This window comes from Callospermophilus lateralis, chromosome 13, assembly GCF_048772815.1.
Source record: "Callospermophilus lateralis isolate mCalLat2 chromosome 13, mCalLat2.hap1, whole genome shotgun sequence".
Classification (NCBI taxonomy): Eukaryota; Metazoa; Chordata; class Mammalia; order Rodentia; family Sciuridae; genus Callospermophilus; species Callospermophilus lateralis.
In genome coordinates, this window is record NC_135317.1 from 69292213 (window position 1) to 69316871 (window position 24659).

General features: G+C 42.0%; 1 protein-coding gene across 1 annotated transcript in view; it reads right to left on the bottom strand.

Annotated features, from left to right (window-relative positions):
* Positions 1–852: 852 nt before the first annotated feature.
* Prox1 (prospero homeobox 1) overlaps positions 853–24659 on the bottom strand; it is a 40040-nt gene continuing 16233 nt past the window's right edge. The window contains exon 4 of the mRNA XM_076832157.1: positions 853–1038. Within this exon, the coding sequence (XP_076688272.1) occupies positions 853–1038 (186 nt within the window). The remainder of the gene's footprint in view (positions 1039–24659) is intronic.

Genomic DNA, 24659 nt, shown 5'->3' on the forward strand with positions numbered 1-24659 from the left:
TGCCTTTTAATATCTGAAGCAAAATAAATAGAAAATGATAACAAGTTATAGGGCTTTTCTCTATGAAGAGTGATCTAAGCTCACTTATTGTGAAGAACTTATTATAAAGTTGACAGAGGTGGCTAAAAGATCATGTGTGATTCCAGTCTTATCTTGAAAGAGTTAGTTTTGTACAAAATTGCTTTGCCTCCATTAGAAACTGGTACTAGTTTGGGGGTGTTTGCCATTGCTCTTAGGAAAAGACCGACAGTGATTATTTTTTCTTTTTTAATTTGGACTGTTGGGGTATTTTTCAAAAGTGAGCTGCTCATCTGTCATTGGGATTATTTTTAAACACATAAGAAAAAGCTACTTATTGAGTTCAAACCAAACAAAATACTTCAGTGTATGAAGTGGTTTCATTGAGTTTCCAGACCTTCTTAACAATTAAAAACAAGAGACACATCAATGTCAGTAGAGCTGTGCTGTGTCGTGGTTTACCTCAGCCAACCGCCATTTGCAATAAGCCACCAATCCAGCGGGTGCATCTTTCACAAATGCCCTTCCTTGCTAATGTAGACTTTACACACGCCAACATTCTTTTTCCCTGAAAATTAACCCTATGTTAAGTCTCCAAATGTTAAGGGCCGTGGGCAAAAGTAAACTAAAGGCGGAAGGAAAAATAACCATCCCCTCATAGTGGAAAACAAAAGGAAATGAGAGAGATGATGATGAGGAGGAATTACCAGCTGATTTCATAACATATCCATGCCTCCCATACACATATATATGAAATCAAAATCTAGACACATAAGTTGGACATCCAAAGGGGACTGCTACTATTCATACATTCAAAAAGAGTTGTTGAAGTTTCTACTCATGAAGCAGCTCTTGTAGGCAGTTTGGGGATTTGAAAATCTCAGGGACTTCACTATCCAGCTTGCAGATGACCTTGTATATGGCCTTCTTCCAGGAAGGATCAACATCTTTGCCTGCGATAATGGCATTGAAAAACTCCCGTAATGTGATCTGCGCAACTTCCAGGAATCTCTCTGGAACCTGCTGATACAAGGAGACAATGGCATTAATAAAGTTTTCAGTTTCAGGTCTACAGTTCTTCAAAGGAAACTGAGCTAAGTTCATTCTTTCAGAAAGAGCCTTCCATGGTACCTGCATTTTCTAAAAATGGCCGGCTTCTGTTCTCTTATGTAAAGTCATTATATATAGTAGCATTGTCATATGAGGTTGACAGCTCTGTGGAGTTTTAGAAAAAGAATTGTGCAGAGCCTATACGCAGACCTATTGAAAAAAATAGGATTTCGTTGTGAACATTAGGGTAGAGAATAGGGAGGTGGCTGTTGGGATTCCTGATTTTATTAAATAGGTCCATTCCAGAAGAAAGTCTCCAGTGAATTTTTCAGAATATAATTCATATTTCCTTTTGATTTCCATCATGAAAATAAAATGCGTTCTCTCAATCAAATAATAAATAATTGAGCATCTATATAAACTAAACCCATACTTTCAATAAAGACAATTTAAATCTCAGCTTCTGGGTTTGTATCAGAGGACTGTTGCTGAACTCTCAATTGTGTATTAAAACACTCTGTACTATGAAGTACCCTACATTCATAAAGGAGAAAGATAATATCACAAAATATAAAATTTAAACTGAATCCTAAAATGCCACATCAGAAACTGTTTTGAGGTTAGAATTGCTCCATAAGAAAATGATTTATGCAGTTGATAATAATTATGAAAACTAACATTTTAGTATATATCAGGCACTAGGTTACCTACTGAATGTGAATGTCATTTCATTCTCCCAAATTCTCTGTGAGATATTATTATCCCAGTTATACAATAAAAAAAAAAAAAAAAAAACTGAGAGATCAAGGAAATTGCTCAAGGTCATTATATTCCAAGATAAACACTTCCCAAGTATTCTTTTTCAGATCAGTATTTATAAAGCCTTTTCTTCTACAGCAATTAATAGATGTGTTGTGTGTGTGCATGTGTGCACGTGTGTGTATGTGTGTGGTCTATGTTCTCTTTTAATTTAATAGTTTCATCTCTTGACTAGGGAAAGGAGTAGCAACTGGTGTACCTATTTATTATTCTTTTTAAGTTACTTAGAGTAAAATGTGGCCTATCTTTCCCTATACCAATATAATGGATTCACAAAATAATGCCACCAACTCATAGCTTTCCAAGTACATGTTAACACTCAGTGGATATCTTTCAGGGGTGCGTTTATGCATTGCTGACTGTTTTATTTTTACATATAAAGACATACATGTACCATGGCTATATTGTAGATACATCTATCTACATACATAACAGGTGAAAGATGTTTTTCTCAGTACAAATATGCTGCAGAAAAGGAGAGGCATTGTCATGTTGAGCCTCTCTCCCCACCTGTTCCCCAAACTGCTGCAATGGACCTTTTTATCAGGATAGTAACTGGTAAAGAAAACTAAAATAATGACCCAATATTCCAGTTTTCACATTCAAAATTGGACGAACAAGCTTATTACTCCCAATAGCAAATCAATCATTCTCTTTAGGTAAGCCTAGTAATTCCCCAGCAAAAAAAAAAGGCGGGGGGGCTCTATTTGGTGTCTAGCAAAAGGAAGAATTCTGCGCAACCTTTGCCAAACACATTTACACTGGCCTATTGTTAGCACACAGTTCCCATCCATGGGTGACCGCCTGGAAAGTCACCCATGGAGGTGCGTGCAACCCACCGTTCCCTCCTGAGAACTCATCCAGCTTTCCCACAAACCACTGGTGATCTCCCCCAAAGCTCCTGGATACACGCGAGGATTTGTTGGAGGAGAGCTTAGCCTCCCACTCACCTTATACCAGAACAAAGTCATTAGGCAGACTTGTTGAGTACTCTTCCCTCCTCCTCCCAAAGATAATCCTCCACATTTTATCAAACGGGCATTACTGAGAGAGGGGATCTGGCTGGAGAACAGTTAGGCAGTGTAACTACCCACCCTAACTATTTGGACTGGGAGCTGTTAGCCAAATGCTACAGAAACATAATCATTGGCATTTATTAAAATAAACATTTCAAGAAGTGTAGTTTCACTGGCCATTGGCAATAGAACCTCTACAAAAATCTATGTTCCTTGAACACTCAGAGGAGCAACATGGCAGAAAGAGTTGAGGTGTGGGCAGGGGTGGACAGGTGTGGGCAGGGGCTCCAGAGGAAGGCAGAGTCCTGGAAGCCTTGCCCATTGCAAGGACCCCATGGGAGGTCTGGGGAGCCAGGGGAAGAGGAAAGAGGGGCATTGTGGAGATTGTCGGAGGAGATAGATACATCTCGAACAGCATCAGCATCAGAGGAGGGAGGCAAGAGTAGCCACAAGATTTGAGAGAACAAATCAAGGTAACTTCATTGGGGATTCTGTGCAGGCTCTCTAGCTCACTATTCTTATCATCGCTCGCCATGCTTGCTAAAGGTTTTTTAGTGGGTTTTGATCTGTTTCAAACATTCGTTTCGTGTGGATATCATCATGGCCTTAGAATATCTTCTGCATTTGTGTTTTGATGTTACATAACTTTTTACCTACTTGTGTCTACCTTATCCTCAGGTGTCTTTAGGTGAGAAGTCATGGTTTTTATTCTGCGTATCACCTACAGTGTTCAGCAGGGGATCTTTTGCAGAGTCATTTGATAAATACTGTAGTTCATAGTAAGATCTCACGCCCTGTTCTAGCCCATCTTGCCCTGGAATCATACTTATATTCTCCCTCAATACATTGGGGGTGGCAGCAGGGAAGGAAGCTTAAAATAATGACAAAATCGGCTAGACGTTTAAAAGTTAGAGTTAGGGATGGGGTTGTGGCTCAGTGGTAGAGCGCTTGCTGAGCACGTGTGAGGCACTGGGTTCTATCCTCAGCACCACACTAAAAAAAGAAAGAAAGAAAATAAAGTTACTTTTAAAAGTTAGAGTTTAGAAATCATCATTTTATGGATGAAGAAACAATGCAATTCTCTTGAGACACAGAAATTATGAAATAAAAGAGACTTGTGTGAAATAAGGTGTCTTCCCATTAAACCATGCTGGCTCCCTTTTAATGTCTGTTTTGTCAAAAGCAATTTCAGCTTCTATGAGGCATCCAATCTTTGGCAAGCTTTTGGTCTGTAACTGAGAAAAAACCACCAACAAGGAGCTAGGAACTTTAAAATAAATGAAAATGATGCAAAAAATTCCTGGGAAGAAACTGGGTTATTGGTTAATGTGTGGGAAGGGGTGAATTCTTTGTGTACAAGTGAAATGGGTTGCTAACCTAGTGTTTGCTCTGAGGTCATGTTCACCCAGTGGACTGGGATGGATAAAATAATGTCATAATGAGACCCCTAACAATGGAGCAACTCCTCTTTTCTGGTGGCTCCTGAGGCCCAATGTTGGATAACAAATGGTCTGAGAGGGTGCTACTGAATTCTGCCACAGGTAGAAATATCAGGCACGAAAACAGAAACCCCTCAACCCTCTGCTTGGAAATTTTCCCTAATTCCATTTACTAGAGTAAGGGAGGTCCTCCTGATGCTTTTGAGGGGCCATCTTAGGATTCAGGGTCATGAGTAGGACCGTATTTTTCTGTACCTCCTCACACCTAAGGGCTTTCCAATCACTAATAAACATCTGCAGAAAATCCCTTAGTGACAAGTAATCCCTTATCTAGGTTTCTTTTAATAGAACCCAACACTCTGCAGAACGAACCCTAGAGTATATCTCCTCAGCATCAGGTGGCAACAGTCAATCAAGTCGCTGGAATGCAAGACAATGCAGGCTGCTGGGGGGGGCGGGGAGGGAGAGGGGGAAGGCCATGCCTTTGGACATGCCACAGGGAAAAAACAAAAGGCTTCCAAAGTCTCTGGCTGGAACTCTGAGGCTATTGTGGGAGCTGCTCTGCCCTGCGTTCTTCAGGAGAGGAGAGTGGAAAGTTTGCTTTGATAACAAAGGCATCCCAATAAGGGAGCCTCACCCCAAATGGTTTTGCCTTAATAGTTGGAGGAGAGAATAGGATCGTGACGAGGTGCTTGAATACTTGAATAGCTCATCAGTTTGAAGGGGGCTGGCTAGCAGCATCTACCAATTTCATCACAATTGTTTGTACTTGAGTCTCCTCAGAGCAAAGGAGGGCCTTGTGGGCTTCAGGCAACTGGGGGAATCAAGGGGACTGTTTCAAGTCTGCTCAGCCCACAGCTGGGTTGAGCACACACACGGTGTGTTGGGTGGGTAGCTGTTTTGCTGTTCTTTTTTTTTTTTTTTTTTTTTTAATCAGAATGAGTGGCAAAGACATTTTCCCCCGTCTTCCTCCTCCTCTTCCCAGTTGCTTTACCTTCAAGGATGATTTGTTTTATTAAACTGACTGTCCCTAGCCTCTGCAGTACATAATAAAAGCCTGACATAGCAGGCTGCCTGCCTTCTGTGTCCTGCAGATACTCATCATAAGTGTCAGGACATACCAAGGTTAGCGGTCACTGGAAGTGTGCTCGCTGGCCCAAACCTTGCCAAACGCTCTTGGCAGCTGAATGAATGTCACAGAGAATAGAAGGGGAATTACAAAGGTTAAAAAGAAGACAGCCTCTCCTATTTTCTGGAGACAGAGAAGCTGATTTTTCACACCTCTGAAACATCCATAAGCTCATTCATCAGCCTCTTGCGGGGGACCGTAACCTTGCCCCTTGCACAGGTCTCCATGGACACCCCTCCATCCTTGATCCCCTTTAAAAATTGGCCCACCGACCTTGTTTCATCAGTGAAATCATCTTTACTGAAATGGATAGAAAACAAACTAGGCATCACCTCTCCCTCTCTCTTCTTCTTTCCTTCTCTCTCTCTCTCTCTCTCTCTCTTCTCTCTCTCTCCTAAGAACTGAAGATTCAAATGGCCCATTATCAATAGATTCCAATCTTATCAAGGGAGATCATCTTTACAATACATCTTTTTAGCTCATTTTTTTTTCCTCAAACTTCCTTCAACAGAAAAAGGGAATCTGGACTCATGTATGGGCAGGAGTGGCTAAGGGTTGGGAAAGTAAAATCCTGCCTAGTGTTTTGGTGAATTAGTTTGTGTGTGGGTTTTCTTTCTTCTTCCTCCTCTTTTTTTTTTTCTTTTTCTTTTTTTTCCCCTAATACTATAAAAGGGCAATAAAATGCTGACTGTAAGAAGACAATGTCAAGGAGAAAAGGGTACTGGTATTTTGGATACTCTTCACTGCTCGCCTTGGAGAGAGAGTTATTCTTGTCACAAACCCTTTTGTCTGCATCTGCTGACTGCTTGCCTGTAGCCAGCAGCATACTTTAACTGTTTTGTCACCTCCTAACATCACATGCATCAGCTGTTGGGCTTTTGTTACGGGTATTGTAGAACTAATCCGCTGTGGCTGTTCTACTGTGCAGTAAATAAAACAGAAACGGGCTTCTCAGACTATTCTGCATGAATATTTCAGATGGCTTTTACAACTCCGATTCACAAAATCAAATAAATAAATAACTCCCCCAGCACCCTCACCCCCCTCCCCGCACACAGAAACAAAACCCCTCCAACCAGCCCCAGATGCCTCCAAGTCAACTGCATTGAAGGCTTGGACTTGAGCCTTCAAGCAATTGTTTCAGTGAAGTTGAAAGAACAGTCTCCTCTCAACTTCAGCACCGTGGAATTCCTATTTATTATTAGAGTCGAACATGTCTCATGCTGAAAACCGGCTGAGCATCCCTGAAAATCTGAAGAGCTACTTTTTCTTTCTTTTTTTTTCTTTTCTTTTTTTTTTCCCCTTTGGGCCTTAAAATATATAGGTAAGGCCATCAGAAACGCATAGTGTTGACTTGTTAAAATGCTTTTATTGTTTCCATCTGCATTTGTTTCCCTTCCACTCATCTGAAAGGGGTCAAGGGAAGATGCTTATACTTTTCGTTCATCCTAACCGCATTTTCTGAGATGTTTAGCCTACCCAGGAGCAGAGAAAGGAAATCAAACTCTGAGGTCTTTTAAAACTAAATTCACATCAAGAGCTCTCTGATGGTGTAAACAATGTCCTGATCGTAGAGAGTGAGGCATCTTTCTGGATGCCTTCTAAGTGTCTTTGGAGAAGTTCAGAAGAGAAAGGGCATCTACACGTGTGCGCGCACACACTTGCACACAAAGATCCTAGGAAAGGAGATAAACAGTTGGAGTACTTTCCCGAGGATTCATTCACCCTAGTGTGCACATGATTCCTCTAAATAAACTCGCCTGTCCCTGCTGTTTGTTAAGTAAATATTGATCAAGGAGAGACCTATCTCCTGACAGCAGTGGCACAAGCTGGGGACTTGTACTGCAGACAGGGTGGACTTAACTGGATAAACTCAGATGCTTTCCTAGCTCCTCGTGGAGACTATCAGATGAAAAGACAGATAAGGGGACACTGAGAATCTCCCCTGCCTCGCTCACACTGAACTCTCCTGCTAGAGGCAGGAAAGTGGAATCATGGCATGTGAAATATGGTCACAAGATCCTATGACTAAGGGTCTTCCTTTGCAATCATGCATGCATTTATCCTGTGTGGACAGCCGGGAACTAAGTGGCCCTTCAGAAGACAAGAAATGGTGTGGGATGCTAACACAGTGAATTGTGGGATTCTATTCCAATGCCCTCTTTGTTGCAGGGGAGGATCAATTGGGAAAGTAAACACGAATGTGCTTTGGAAAGCATAAAATATCCAAACATAAGGAGGTGGTTTGAACCTTTAAAAAGGAGCCCTAATTCCTGAGAAGCATTTCACTGTGATTAATAAATATGTGCAAAGCATTGTTCTGAGAGATGCATTGGGGGATGTTTGCTTTTTATTGGCTGAATCAACAAATTGAGAAAAGTTGCTGTGTTTCCTAAATTTGAGTTTGCTCCTTTCATAATTATGACTCAAATTCCTGTTTTCCACACTGTGGTAGCTGAATGGATGCATGTACTTCCCTGCGAAGGCCCGTTTTAAAACAATCCTGAGAGATTAGGTTGTGTGTATTAAACTCTGAGCGCCATGGTCAAAGAGCAAGGTGTTATATTTAGAGTTCCCACCAAATGGCTCCATGGTATTTGTATTTTATTAGGATGCTCTAACCTATGCTTGGAGGGACTGGCATTATCCAGGAGCGCTGGCTGTGAAGCTGCTACAGGGTGACACCAAATGAAGCAGAGGAAGATTCTTTGTCAACAACTGGATTTAGGACTAAAGTCTCTCTTCCTCTGATGCTCCAGGGGGCATTCAGCTTCCCGGGGACCTTAGAGGATTAAATTACTTTAAGACCCATGCAGTTTGGGGCCCTGAGAGGGAGCCCATTTCCTAGTTACATGTTTTGCTACTTAAATATGTGAAGAGTAAATGCTTGTAGGAAGTGGCTCTATAGTTCAAGGCTGTCTTTAAAAAACACATACACACACAAAAAATGGTCTAAGCAGAGGAACACATGGCAATAACATTCAGTATCTTTTTTTTTTCCACAAAGCGTCAAAAGAACAATGTTCTGTTGAGCAAAATTCAGTAGCATTCTGTAAACATTAATTTAAGGAAATCAATAGACTCAGTGAGCTAAAGCCATATTGCAAGATAAACTGGCCAGAGTGCCACTTTGTCAAATAGATTTTCGTTTTCTCGGCTAGATAAAGACAGTTTCAAAATGGGGCAAACGTGTTGCAACCAAGGTTTGAAAAGTATGTGGCCTTCAAACAGTCTGCCTGTTCCTACTACAAAGCTGAATAAACATACTTTAAAAATGATAAGATTGCTTTAGAATTGATTTGGCTTTCAAATTTTATATATAGTAGATTGCTTGGTGGTCTCCCAGGAAAAGAATACAACAAAATAAGTGTGCATTCAGGATAGAAAATGCACTTAGGAGAAAGGGGTTAAATTGTCTTGAGAGACAGAGAGCTTTGGGAGCAGTTTCAGTGGATGTTTGACTTTAAAAAAAGAAAGGAAGAAAGAAATCTTTATTCATGATGACCTGATGGGCAACAGGCCTTCTTGCCAAAATCCAAAAGCCAAACTCTCCAGTGAGTTTGGGATCAGAGGTTTCAGCTGGTGGAAGCTGCTCAGGTTCTGTACTCACCAGGCAGTGGCATGTGGGTGTTTGAGGGGGTGTGGGGATGGGGGCAGAAAACCCAGGCTGCAGCAACAATCCACCCAGGAGCCTCAGAATGTCCCTCAGCCAGACTGAAAGAACTATGAAGATAATCAGAAAAAGTGACAAAAGGAAAGCCTGCCTCCCGCTTTGTCACCACAGTGAGGACCTACATGGAGCTTGTGGAAGTACTCTTCCAAGTTAGGTCGCCTAACCTCCTCCAATGCCATTCTGGCCCTTATAAATGCCGGTAGAGTAGCAACCAGATATGACATGGTGGAAATGACCCGCTGGAGGAAATGTAATAAAAGGTATGAACAGTCACATGGAAACTGCAAGGAGGGAGGTTAAGGATCTATCTCAAATGGACACTGGAACTCCATGGAGAAGAATCACAGGAACTGGACTTTGGCCTGCAGTGTGGAGAGCAGGGGTGGCCATTTGCCATGCCTCTCCCCTGGACATCTCTGAGAACAGTATGAAGGAAGAGCAGAGATATCACCCTGAATCTTTGTTTTCTCACCTAAATTCGAGTCTTTGTCTTATAAAAATCGATATTTAGAAAATAGAGCTCACAATAAAAATTTTATACCTTTAAGATGTTGGTAACATACCTATTACTAAAAACTCCATTTAATTATCAACAGTATGCTAGAGTTGAGTATTTTTTTAAAATTTTTTTTAGTTGTACATAACACAATACCTTTTTTTAAATTTATTTATGTGGTGCTGAGGATCGAACCCAGCGCCTCACACATGCAAGGCAAGCATTCTACTGTTGAGCCACAACCCCAGCCCCCAAGAGTTGAGTATTTTGGATGGCTGTGACTTTTAGGTAGGAGAAAAGAACATCTTAACATCTTCTACGCTACTCATTAATAAACTGTGTATACATTTTAAATGATGCAAATATTCCAACATCAACTCGGCATGCAGATACGAAAAAATAAATAAAACCATATTTTACATAGTCCTTGAAAAGGTGGTCACTTGCTGGGAACAGAATGACAAATGACTGTGAGAGTTTGTCAATATTATGTTGTGGGGCTGAAATTTGGTTCAGTGAATATGCTTTCAGTAGCTAGTTGACTTGCTCAGGCATGGAAGTCTTGGTGTTGTATGTGTTAGGAATAATGATTGTCACGTTGTTTGTTTTGGAGTAAATTTTTCTTCCTTCTCAAACTCTGCCTATCTAAAACAGTGACTCCAAGTTTAAACAAATGAAATAAAACAAAAGCAAAATACAAGAAAACTGGGTGTGGTGGTGCATGCCTGTAATCCCAGCAATTTGGGAGGCTGAGGCAGTAGGATCCCAAGTTTGAGGCCAGCCTCAGAAATATTGAGAGACTGTCAGGAACTTAGTGAGACACTGAGTCTCAAAAATAAAACATAAAATGGGCTTGGGATGTACTCAGTAGTAGAGCAACCCTGAGTTCAATCCCCAGTACTAAATAAATAAATAGATAGATAGATAGATAGATAGATAGATAGATAGATAGATAGATAAATGGATGGTAAAGCACCCAAACTAAAACCTAACACCTCCTTCCCTTTCCCAAAGATACTATAAGATCTTAGACAAGATCCATAGAACTCTAAGATCTTATAAAGAACTGGAAGTGCACTGCTAGAACTGTACACCTGTTAGGCTGTTGAAGTAAGAGCTAGACCAAAACAATTGTACCAAACCAAACAAAAAAGAAAACCTTATAGAAGGCTAGGTGCAGTGCACTCCTATAATCCTAGTGACTGGAGAGGCTGAGGCAGGAGATTCACAAGTTCAAAACCATCCTCTATAACTTAGTGAGGCCCTAAGCAACTTAGCAAAATAAAAAGGGTTGAGGACAGGATGTGGCTCAGTGGTTAAGTACCTTGGTACAAAAACAAAACAAAACAAAACAACAACACTAAAAAAAAAAAAAAAAAAAAAACCAAATAGACATTTGGAACTTCAGAAATAGAAGGGGGTCTCAGAAAGTTCATGATCCATCAGAGAGAAACAACCTTCAGCCAGGGCTCAGTAATCTTCGTCTGTAAAGGGCTAGATAATAACTGTATAGGCTTCATGGGACATATTTGGTCTCAGTTGCATATTCTTATTTTTCTTTTTTACAACTGCTCAAAAATGTAAAAGCAGCTGGGTGTGGTGGTGCCCACCTGTAGTCCCAGTTACTCTGGAGACTGAGGACTGCAAATTCAAGGCTAGTGTAAGTAACTTTGTGAGATCCTAGCTCAAAATAAAAAAAAAAAAAAAAAAAAAAGAGAGAGAGAGAGAGAGAGTGAGAGGGCTGGTGTGTAGCTCAGTGGTAGAAAACTTATGCCTGCAGCCCTGGTTTCCATCCCCAAAACAACAACAAAATATATAAAATATTTAAATATATATATGCCACTCTTAGCAAGGTTCATGAAAACAGACAGAGGGTCAGATCTGGCCTGCAGGCCACAATTTGCCAAATCCTACACTTAGCCAAACTTAAGGGCTACCAGTGTTTCTAAAAGCCTAATGTTCTTTCATTCTGTACTAATCCTGTGTGCCTCACTGGGTCAGCACACCAGTTGTTCTTGTGGGGGAGCCTGGATTGACTCACCCAAATTCAACCTGCAATGTCATGCCATTTCTCAGACGCAGTTAAGGCTGCCCCTGTCAATGGGAATAGAGTAAATAAACCATGCACACAGATAGCCAGGGATGGCAAGACTTCAATTTTGCCTTGCTTTGCTTAGGAACCTTTCATTGGAAGTTTTTCTACCATTAAATATTTAAATGTGCCAAATAGAAAAATCTATCCATGCTTCATGACACATCTAACCAATCAGCTCCATACATAGCTAGGAAAATAAACACTGCAGCCAGTGCACTAGTGGCTCTGTGGCCCTAATAGACTTCACATCAAGACAGCCCAGAAATTACTGAGTTCAAGACAAGCTGATAGTGTTTGAAATTCATCTTTTGCTACAATTACCAGGTAAGGTGTTGAAATAAATAGGGCCAAGCTTGGTACCATTCTTAGATGGGAGATTATCCAAAAACAACATGGCATGAATACTCCAATATTGCATGAAGGGAAGCTGGGGCACAGATAATCCACAGTTACTCCTGTTTCGATGGAGAATGCATTACGTGATTGTTTTCTGCAGCAGCTTTCCCTTCATAATTAAACTTTGCTTAGGCCAATATTAAAACAGGTCTGCGTGCCTTGTATTCTTGTGGATGGAGCAATATGAACAAGGAGACTAGGGAGAAGCCGTTAGGAGGTGGGGCCCAGGCAGGACAATGAGGACAGCATTGCTCATAGTAAGCACCATAAAAAGCCCTTGTGATATGGATGCCAATCAAACAGAGCTTCAGAGAGCACCAGATCATGGGGGATCTTGACACTTTGCTGGTCATAGCTAATGACACCCCAAATAAACTCTGGATCATTTTGAGGAAAGGAGAGGGATGATCAATCTCAATGCAATCTCGGTTTTGACTGTAAGATTTTTAGTCTGTTAGAGAAATTTTGTTTTGGGTTTCTAACAAATTAGAATTCTGCTAATCTCTCCTCTGCAATTACCCTTTGCAAAATTAAGGATAGGCTATATAGTTGTCTCCATATTTGTGGATTCTGTATGAACAGATTCAGCCACCAGCAGATCAAACCTATTTGAAAACTATTTTTCATCTGTACTGAACATGTGCATACTTTTTTCTCATTATTCCCTAAACAATGTAACAATTATTTACATGATATTTACATTGTGTTAGGTATTTTTCATAATTTAGAGATGACTTAAAATAAACAGGAGCATGTGCATAGATTATATGTAATCTATGATATATGATGACATTTTATATAAGGGACTTGGGCATCTGTGGATTTTGGCGCTGGGGGTGGTCCTGGTACCAATTCCCCCACCAATATAGAGAGATGACTGTGCTTTTAAAGCTACATAAGAACTTCTGAAGGATTTTTGAAATCACATTTTTCAAGAGAGGTAAATAGTTTGGAAAGGCAAAGGGATTCCAGAATGGCCTCAGGGGCATTGGGAAGCTATGAGACCCTGCCCAACAGCTAAGGGGACTTGGGTAATGTTTGGTGTGGGGGTGGGTCTTAGAGTGCTGTCAATACCAAGGGCTGGCCCTACTCCTTCAGGTCACTGAAAATGATCAATCTTTGAAGATAGTCTCTATATTCAAGGAAAAGCAGTAGCCTTGAAACCTCAGCCTTTCATCTTCTTCCACCTACTCCAGTACCAGGTCATTTCTCTGCTGCCTCCACCCCCTTCTCCGCCACCCTCCTTGTTCCCAGTCACCTTTAGTACCAGATTTTAATTAAAAGTGTTAAGGTAACTTTAGGAAAAACAACAACAACAACAACAACAAAATACAGAAGTTGGTTGCAGTAACCACAAGAAATATGAAAAATACATGTTGAAATGATTTGTCCAAGGATTTAATATATACCCACCACAAACTATGCTTATAACCTCTGCCCCCACAAAAAAAAAAAAAAAAGAGACTTTTAAAATCTAGATTACTACCATTGGGAATACTTAAATTAAGGGACCAAGCCTAGAAGTGAAGATAGTTATGTTCTCTCAAACAGCTGACAGAGATGTTACGTGTCATAGATTAATGCAGATTGCCATGTGGAGGTGTGGCCCACGTGGAAAGCTAGGGACAGGTACACAGATGAGCTCTCTTAGCTTATTCACATCTGAACCACTTCTGAGAAATCCCACAAGTACAAGGGCCCCACCAAAACAGTTCACCTCCTCCGAATGGCCAGGCCAAGGAAATAAAAAGTGAACAGCGAGTATAATGACGAGTGCTCATTTAGTCAATAAATTGTTTATGAATTTGAAAAATTAGTCTCTGTAATCCCAGGAAGGGAGTCTCCCTGTCTCCCAGGGCACTGTTGAGATTTAGATCTGCAAAGAGGGCTTTGGGAGGAAACGTCAATGGGCCCCCTGGAGATTTCTACGGAGATAATTAAGCTGCAGCAGAGTCACCAGGGTAGAAGTGGCCCCGCATGGATGCCATCTGGATTCCCAGGGCCTCCATACTCATGGCACACAGCTCTGCATCGTGACCAGGACTTGAGAGACTTCCCTGAGAGAATTTAGGATGTCCTCTTTCTTAGAGTGACAGCATTTCAGGGCCAGAACAAGGCTCGTAAGCCTTTCCAGGTAAGCCAATTAGAGTCAGTGAGGCATGTGTGGCCAGAGGCAGACCCTGCAGGACAGTGTCCCCCACCCCCAGTTCCCTGCTGCTCTTCTCATCTGGAACGGAGGACTCCAGAATCCCCCAACAGTTGCAGCTGGCATCACCTTCATTGTCACACTTGGGGCTGGAGAAACCACAAACTCTATTTTAAACCAGTTTGGTATTCAATATCTGTCCCCATTCTGATCAGAGCTCCCCACTGGCCTGTTTATTTTTCTATTGAGAGTCAGCAAGAGATGACACCATAGTTGAGCTTCTGGTGAGGTGGCAGCAACAAGGTTACAATAACCTGGCCCCGTAAGCAAATAAGAGTGAATGCTTGCCAGGTGTGGCGGCACATGCCTGTGATCCCTGTGGCTGGGGAGGCTGAAACAGGAGGATCACAAGTTTGAGGTCAGCCTTAAGAACTTAGTGAGGCCCTAAACAACTTAGCAAGACCATGTCTCAAAATAAAACATTAAAAAGGGATGAGAATGTGGCTCAGTGGTTAAACACCTCTAGGTTCAAACCTAGCAACAACAACAAAAAATGAATGTATATATAGTATTTACTTTGTGCTAATAAATTCATGTAGATTAGTTTGATTCTTATAAATTCTATGAGATAGGTACTATTATGTCCCCCCCCTTTACAGATGAGGAAACTGAGGAACAGAGATGGCAAAGACATTTGCTCAACTTTCACTGCTTTTAGAAAGTGGCAGAGCTAGGACTTGATCTTGACTTGATGGGTTTTAGCCTCGGTGTTCTTAAATTCTACACTAGGATTGGTCTAGGGTCACTGACAGTGAACTATTCCACAGAGCATTTTTTATTTTTAAGATTTCAAGGTGATGCCTGTATCTAAAATAATGTTTACTAGCCAGAAACAGTGTGTACGCCCTTCATCCCAGCAACTCAGAAGGCTGAGGCAGGAGGATGGCAAGTTCAAGGCCAGCCTGGGCAATTTAGCAAAATGACCCCTCATGGGATCATTTTAACCAATAAGTGCTACTGAAAAAGTCACTCAAGAAATCCAGCATCTGAGAACAAATTTGTAGAGCAAACAAAAACAAAGTTCCACTGGGTTGCCCATGAGACACAGTCACCAAACTGGCTCAGCCATATATACCAGGACTTCTGCCCATGGTTTAGCAACTGTAACTATCCCTCGGAGTAGCACAGGCCAGAAGCACATTACGGAGGGAGCTAAAATGATCAGGGGCAGCCCACTTACTGTATGAGATTAGGCTTTTAAAAAGGATTAGAGCTCCTTAATCTGGAGAGATGAAGATTAAGGGGCAGTAATGATCAAAGTCTATGAAATCAGAAAGGAAATGGAGAATATGGCCACAACCCCATCCACAAATCCCAGGATATTATAACAAGGGATATCCCTGTGGAGTTCCAGGGGAATCACTTCAAGAGCCATAAAAACAAGGTACTATTTTCACAGCAGGTAATAAATTTAGAGAATTATTATCTTGAGGAGTGGTATATTCTGAGAACAGGGTTAAGTATAAAAAAAGGTTTAAACAAACCCACGAGTGATAAAACCATAATGACCCAACACTGGGAGGCTAGGAACAATCTGGATATATTTGAAAACCAGTCAATCAACGATGGATACTAGTCTCTCCCAAAATGCTCCCTGCCGGGGCTAATATGGAGCTGGGAGGGGACCACTGCTCTGACCACCTCTCTCCTTACTGTCTTCAGCTATGTGGCTCATAAATATTTGGAACAGGGTTCATGCATATTCTTGGGTCTATTTTTAAAATGTGTATCAGGAAATCTTAGGAACCTGGTACAATAGAACCAACTCATTCTTCAGAGAAAGGTTTTCTGTGTTCTTTTTTTTTTTTCTTTCTTTCTTCCTTCCTTTAAAAAAAAAAAAAATCCTTGCCAGGGTCTTTGTCCTTGATCCCCATATGAAAATATGAACTCACTCCCTTAACTATACTTCCAAACTAAAATCTTATATTGTACTCAGACACTTTATAAAACATGCTCCAATAGTTAGGGGATTAAAACTGGTTAAACTCTCTACTGGGGAAGCTTCTCATCCCACACTAACACAGAATAATTAATTCAAATTTAAGGGGAAATTAAACATACCAATTATGTAGTACCCATCACAGCCCAAGATATTAAGCTCTAAAATTGACGACGGTTATTGTAGGAGCCAGAACACCTGAACAGAATCTGCAGCTCTGGTAAATATATAGAATAAAACTGGGGAGAGGGGAATCTTTCTGTTCTTTCCCAAAACAGTCAAGAGTTGATTAGATATCTCCTAGTAGTGTGGAGACTGGGGAGGCTATGGCAGCAGGAAGCGGGGACTGTGGATTTCGGCAGAGGGTAGAGAGGAGAGGGAGATGTCATTTAGAGAAAAGGAACCTTCAGAGGACTCTAGCCTGCACAGCAAGGCATAATGGATGTTGCCCATACTCACATTTTAAACTGCTCTCAGAAAATTGGTAAAATCTGGCCATGTGCAGGAGCCAATAAAGAAGGAAACAGGGAGTGGGAGAAAGAGGTGGGGATGGAGGAGAAAAGCAGAAACAACATCCGACACCATCATCAACCAAGTACCTATCACTTGGTACATTTTCAAGTTGCAAGTTTTTGAAAACCTGAGTCCTCCTGGTGGGGAGCTATTCAAAGTCACTTTTTCATGTGGGAAATGGAAACGTAGGAGAGGTGGAGAGGGCCAGTGATAGGCTCAGGGTAGAGAGCATAGACTTCAGAGTGATTTGGGCAAGAAAACTGGGACATCTGGAGTTCAGAAGTCGAGGGAAAATGGGGGAAGAACCAGGAAGATGAATACATGATCATCAGGCACACAAAAGAACGGAGCAAAAGGAAGGCTGGATTTGGGCACTGGCGTCTGGCAAGGAGGCCAGCAGCAGGGCTAATGAAGCATTTGCGGTGTGGGACGTTTGCCAGCGCAACAAAGAAGATGTGCTTGGGCTCTGCAGATGTGCCAGGGCCCCCAGAGCAAAATAATGACATAATCACCATCAGTGTCACAGACCAGACTGTACACAAGGTGACAGGGGAGGGGAAGCCTGTAATACACACGCAGGGAGGACTCGCTGTGGCCCACAACGGCTGCGGCCCTGAGGGCTGGGGTGCCTGCCCACGGCCCCACCCCCGACAGACCTGGGATCTATGTCTTCAAGCCCCAGGTGAGGCGACTGCTCATCTCTGTTGGGTGTTCGACCCAATTCCAGCTACTCTTAACGAGGCCACAGAAATGGGAAAAGCTTCAGAGGGATCTGCACTGGATGGTTAGGGGCTGAAGAAAGCCAAGCAAGGAGAGAGGGGGCCACAGGGAGTTTTTGTGAGTCCAACTCGCCAGTCATTGCAACTGCCATGAACTGGACCCTCATCACGTGCTTTTTTAAGGGTGCCAACGTTTCTTTTATACTGTACCGAAATGCAAGCAATATTTTGGGGAGCCTGTGTGTGTGGGGGGGGGGAGGGGACACAAATGAGCAATAAATGGGCCACCTCAAAAGGAGCGCAGAAGCAATGGCAAGGCTTGAGACAGCCGCCCCTGCTCATTTTAAACAAGGTCTCCCAGCAGGGCCCGTCACCTGCCCATGGCTTTTCCTCAGTAAGGTGGGTGTGTTAGTACAGCTGTCTGGCTTTTAAGTGACTTTTGTCAGTTTGAAAGTGAAAGTCTGTTTGAGGAGCTGAAAGAACAATAGCTCCGGAGCCCGGAAGAAGAGCTCCAAGCACAAAGGACTTGGCTACACTAGTGTCCCTTTTCATTGCTTCTCATGAAAGATTCATAAGAATAACTTTAATTTTTTATGACCCCCTTTTTGGTATGACTATATTAGTTGTGTCAACTTCCACATTCAGGTTCTCTTTAAATACCAAAAGGTCTGTTGTGAAATTGTTTTCAAAGAGCACCGGGGACAGAGTCGATTGTGGCCATCCTGCTGGTCCCTCCCTCCAAAAGGAATCGCTATCAGGGACACAGATTTCCTTTAAATAGGGTTCCCTTCAGCCTTGAAGCTGCCATGAGCAGCCGACAGTGCAGTTATTTTAAACCTTACTAATTTGCCAGTTCAACTGCTCCTCGGAAGAACGATTATATTTGTTTTTCTTGGCTTCACCCTATTTAACAGAAACAGTAGTATAATGATCATTAATAGACAGTCCTCCTTTCCCGATACTTCTCCAGTGGCTGTCTCCACACTGTATCTTTATTTTGTGTCTCAGCCAAAAAAATGGGAGGGGGGGGTGGGGGACAGATTGTATTTGTTTTATGTCATTACCAAATATTATTGAAGATTGGTTTAAGGCGATCCTTGAAGGCAAAACCATAATCTACTTTGAAGAATTGAACTCTGATGCTTCACCAAATCGAATCTTTGCAAAAAAAATATTTCCTGTTGCAAATTTACATTGATGGATTGAGGGGAAATGAGTGATCATGAACATTTCTGCCCTATGAATGACAAAGAACCAAACAGCTAAAGTTACATACCATCTTGGGGTGGGGGTGGGGGTGGGGTTGGAAGGAATGAGAAAATTTGATTTAAAATGTTATCTGCCACTGCCAAAAGAGACCTGCAACTTCCAGCAAGCTTTGGTTTTGCTAAATAAGTTGGTTGAATCCAGATGAAATAAACAGGCTCCATTTCAATAGGTTGTTCAAACTTCTTCAGACATTTAATCCGGGATGGGCTGAACACAATGATCACATCCCCCTGAAAGCTCTAGCCACCAGCAGCGGCTTCCAGAAGGGAACTTGTGCTCTCTCTCCTATTGATAACCCTTTGTGGGATGAAGAAAAAGAGGCAAGGCAAGGAGAGCTGAATGTCAGACAATAGACATCGCTCCACACACTGCTTCTGAACTTTCCTCATCTCTGAAGGACAATTAATTATGAAGGCCTTAGGGGTAGGTCGAAGCAAGGGAAAACCCACTGTGGTCCCAGCACCCCAGCCGCCGCCTCTGTGTTTGCTAAATGCTTCGCCTGTTGGGGTACAGCCACCGAGAGAGCCAATAGATCATTGGGGGGGGGGGGGTGCGGGAGGTGAGGGAGGAAAGCAAAAGATTTTTTTGTGTGTGCGCCTGCCCTTGTATAATTCTATTCTCACTGTGAACTCATCCATACACAAAACACAAGGACAATTTTTTTTTTTTTTTTAAAGAGAGAAAAGCCACAGGGTAGGTTACAGTCAGAAACGGGCTCTCCAGTGGTGTGTTAAAAAGGATGGTCTTTTCACCAAATCATTTCACAGAGGCAAAACAGACAAACACAAAGAGTTGAGACTTTTTCTCCTACATTAAATGGAGTAACTGATAAGGTCAGACATATGATACCTAAAGACACGAATCTGTGAACTCTTGAAGTCAAAGGGCCTCTCTGTGCCGAGGAACAATCTTTCAAAGGAAATAGATCATAGAACTCCACTGAACCCCCTTTAAACTTTATGAAGCAGGAGGAGAAAAAGCTCTAAGTAGGGAAGCTTGACAGAAGAGCCTTGAACTATTTTCTGAAGGAAAGATGAGACCCTCCCTAGGCTGCCACAAAACATCTTTTTTTTTTTTTTCTAAAGGCTCCTCTGAACTTTGATATGTGCCAAGACACTGCTATTGAAAGCTGTATAATTATGTGCTATAGCCACTGTAGAAAATGCTTTGTTCACCCCAACAAAGGACAATAAGCAAAGTAAAGCGACATTACGCTGTATCTTTTTCTTTAAGAATGTTGAGAAAGGTCATGGAATGCTATAACTAATAAAGCTGTTGAGTAAGGAGGTTTTAAAGTTGATCTTACTGTGCTTGAATGTAACCCAATGACAAAAAAGACACAGGGAGCTAAAAATGCAATGACATTACCAAATAGATGATAAATCAATGGGCCCGCTTCATTATACTGATGAACACCTTGAATCTCAAAAGGACAGCGGTAAAGAAATGGAGCCTCGTGCCGCTCAGGGTGCTCCCTCCCCACAACCCCCAGTCCCACTCCCAGCCTGCTGCTGCTGGTCCTGTCCTCTCCTTCAATTCCAGGCAATCATTCTGCTCAAGGAATATGTTCCCAGACAGCCATGTGTGTACATATATTTAGAGAACATTCATTTAGTCTCTTAAAAGATCAATTTGGCTTGTCAATGGTGGGACTGGCAAGGGAAGAAATGGTAAGTGTTCCTTTTCCTCCTCACCACCCACTAAGAGTGCGTTGTGTGATCATTTAAACGGTTCAGCAGCTTCGAGGCCAAAAAGACAGCAACAGCAGTAAAAGGTTTTCACTCATGTGCCAGTTTGCCAAATGATCACTCATATTTAAGTATCTATTTGGAGCAGAGGGAAGCGCTTCCTAAATCCACCTGTCCTCATTCTTCTTTAAAGAGATGACAGTGTGAATGAAAGACTTCCAAATATATTAAATCTTCTTAAACATGGGTGTGGTTGAAAGTGGAACGGGGTGGCAAGAGGAGCATGTTGAGGGGAACAGGTTGAGTGAGCACATGCGTTGGTGGGTGCAGGGGAGCCCAGGCGGGGTGCCTCTCTTATTTTCTGTGATCAAGAAGAAAGTGAGAAAATGCACCCATGTAGAGGTCTGCAGAAGTACCCCTTCTTGCCTATGTCACCTAGAAAAACGTCAAACCCACTAGGCTCTGTGATGGAGTCTCTGCGATGGAGCCCCTGCTTGGTAAGATGCTATTTCTATCAGGACCTTAGGAAATGGCATTTACAAAGCCACTAAGGAATGAATCCAGTTCCCCATCCTATTTTATTTCTAAAGCTTCCACTCAAAAGACACCTGGGCCTTTAGTGAGGGCAAGGGAGATTAGTCACTCTTCCTGGAACTTAGACTCCGCCTACAGGTAAATGACTAGCCACCAAGGGACCCTAGAGGGACCCTGCTTTCCTTGGCTGGGGGGTGGAGGGTAGAGTTACCTCATGCTATCCTAGACTGAGAAAATGTGCTCCATGCACCCCGATGAAGTATCTATTGCACCCTTCTCAACATAAACTCAACTGCTCCCCCAAACCCTTAACCTCTGGATCATTCTACCTCTTTTAACTGCCCCATAGAAAGTGGCCAGCCTGGTTAATGCTGTCAAACCTAAGGTCTTTGGGCTCCTTCAATAGTGCAATGAAGTTACACACATCTTAGTTGAGAGTTCCTTGCAAAACAGGTAAACTGGCTGCACCATTATTACCATCCTTCCCGGCTACAGTTGTGAGAGGGGAAAAAAAAAAAAGCAATAAAATCCAACTCATATGCCCCTATAGTCAGAAGTATCAATTTGATTTAAAAACTGGGAAGGAATGCCAAACCTGCTTTCCCTCCCCATTAAAAAAAAAAAGAAAGAAAAAGAAAAAGAAAAATGTTTTTGGAAGCTCTTCAAAGTGAAATGAGAATGAAGCATGGAAATATATACCATAACACCTGGAAAGACAAATTTATTGTTGCCAATCTCATTAAACTCGAGAGGCAGGAGTGAAAGATGCAGCCCGTAATGGAACACCCCTTCCCTGAACACCTTTGCAAACTCATGTTCAGCAGTGAGCCACCCCCATCCTGTGCAATGTAGCCAACTTGCCTCCTTTTAGCACAAACGAAAAGGGTAGTCCGTTTTTTGTTTCCCCTTCGGTGTCTTCTTCCACATCCCCTGGGTCATCTCAAGCTCTCACCACCCTAAGTCTGGATGCCGTGCCAAGAATCTTGGCAATTGTGTAAACTGATACAAAAGACAGAGCAAGCTCTCCTGTCACTTAGAAGGTCCTGACTCATAAAGGCCAGGAAATGCAGGGTCCAGAAGAGGAGAGAGACGCAAGCCACTCCTTCTTTGCCAGCGATAAACCTTCCCCATCTGCTTTATTTTCCTATAGGCCAGGGGTCAGCAACCTCTCCAGCCCAGAGGGCCATCAGCAGCAGGGGCTGGAGGGGGATGGTGCTGAGCAGTGACAGAGGTGCCACAGCAAGTCAAGACACAAGCTGAGAGGAAGCAGAAAGTTGAGAAGAGACAAGGAGAACAGAAGAGAAAGAAAAAGTTCTGGTGAAGGAGGAAAAATCAGATTCTCCTCAAACCTCTTCTCTCTTCCCACCTTTATTGGTTCTACCCATTTCGAACAACTTCAAAACAGAGCTCAGGGGTAGAGTGCTTGTCTAGCAAGAAGCCCTATTAGTGTCTGTGTCCTTATTATTGCCCACATTAAATAAGTTACTATTGTTGAAATGCTGTAAGGAATGCCAGGGACATTAGTAAACACTCAGTAAATGTTAGCTATTTTATAATTGCTATAAATAACTGATTGAGAAACTTAAAAATAAAATTCATACAATATTTTGTTATTTGACCAGCTAATAATACTCAGGAGGGTTAATCTATTCCTTTGCACTGACTGGATCTTTGGTCATTGTGTAAACGTGACTTCAGTCTCTCTACCACATTTGGTCTCTGCTTAAAATTAAAACACACACACACACACACACACACACACACATAAAAAAAAAAAAAAAAAAAAAAACAAGATATACAAGTCTCCACTCTACCATCCTCTTCACTTGCCATACTGAAATTATGGGCTCATTTACCTTGATCTGAAGGGGAGAAATAGCAATGCAAAAGTAGAACAGCACACACGCTATCAGTTGAGGTATTCAGCTCGAGGTGCCTGTACTACTTTTGGCTCGCAGCCATGGCCCATGCTGGTGGAGCTACAGTGATAAGAACGGTGGCTTTTTAAGCATCTCACTTAAGAAGTGACCTCCATGCTCAAAGGCACAGAAAAGAAGGGATCCCCTTATCAGAAGCATTTGTTAGTAAATGTGCTAAACTGAGTACTAAAGTAAAAACTATATGGTGATCGTGGGCTTCTATGTGGTGGTGCGCCTGCATGTGAGTGTATGTATGTGAGAGCTTGTGCATGGAGCAGACAGGGCACCATCCATGTTCCTGAGTCTTCCTTCCAACCTTTCTGGAAAGAGGCTGGTTTTTAGCAAAGGAGGAATTTAGGCCCAGAATAGTCCAATAACTTGTCCAAAGTCACGTGAGAAGTGACAAAATTCCTGCCCAGGCCCCATGCTCCTTGCAGTGAAGCAGTCTTAAAATAGACACTACAGATAAAGGAGAGGTGGCCTGGCTGGAAGTGGATATGATTCACAAAGGGAGAAATATCAGATGTTAATCATATTAAAGGAGGATTTAGATGATGCTAAATGGAGCAGCTTGTTGGGTATCTCTTGATGCCATTGTCCCCTGTTTGTGTCATTTTGGTCCTTGTGCTGAGAGTAAGGGATTAAATTCCAACCAGGTAAGGTTTAAACAACCCCACAAATCCTAATGTGCACTTTAAGGATTTGCTCCCTTGAGTACGTTATACAGCAGAAATGCAGAAATCATCTCATGAATCTTGGTCAAATCTTTTATGAAGCTTGATCTGTGCTTGCAGGTGAATATTTATGTCATAATATAATATAAATAATTCACTAGCACACAGTAGAAGTCTCTTAGCTTAAGGTTTAGATCAATAGACTTATCAGAAAGCGGTGGGGTGGGGAATAAAGCTCTTAATAAGATCTCTTTAAAATGTTTAGCCATAATCATGTTCTTCAGCTGTAGAAGAAATGTGCTTGTATTCTGTCAATATAGTAAAACATCTCTCGGTTACAACTGAGACTTGAAAGAGAGAGGTTTTAGGATAGTGAATCAGCACTCCAAGAGTCACTAATTTTAATGTGTTCAGCGAAAGAAAAACTTCATTGATAACATGTTTGGCAAGAAATATATTGGCTTTGGACAGAAAAGATACAGTGGTAACTTGCAGTATAATCATTTATACTTTCAAGGGAAAACTATGACTTCCCCGTTGCTAAGTTTGCATACTTAGTTTTCTTTCTTTTCTTTCTCTCTCTTTCTTTTCTTCCTTCCTTCCTTCCTCCCTCCCTCCCTCTTTCCCTCCTTTTTTCCTTTCTTTCCTACTAGGGATTGAACCCAGGGGTGTTTTATCACTGAGCTACATCCCCAGCCTTTTTTATTCTGAAAAAGTTTCTTGTGAAATGCTGAGGTTGGCATTGAACTGTGATCCTCCTTCCTCAGCCTTCCTAGTTGCTGAGATCACAGGTGTGTGCCATCTGCCCAGCATACTTGGTTCTTTATAAGCCACCATAACTGATGTGCACTTCCCAGAACTAAGGAGAAGAGCTGAAAAGGAATGGGCAAGCAGAGAGGGTACTGGTGATCAGTTTCCTTTATTGACAAGGCCAAATTGAGGTGTTCTCTTTGTTTTGAAATTAATAACATCCTGGATATTTCTAGTGATCTGTCTATAATGGGAAAGCAAGAATATTAACATAAGGTTCCTTAAGAGCAGATATGAAAAATTTCTATCTTTAGAAT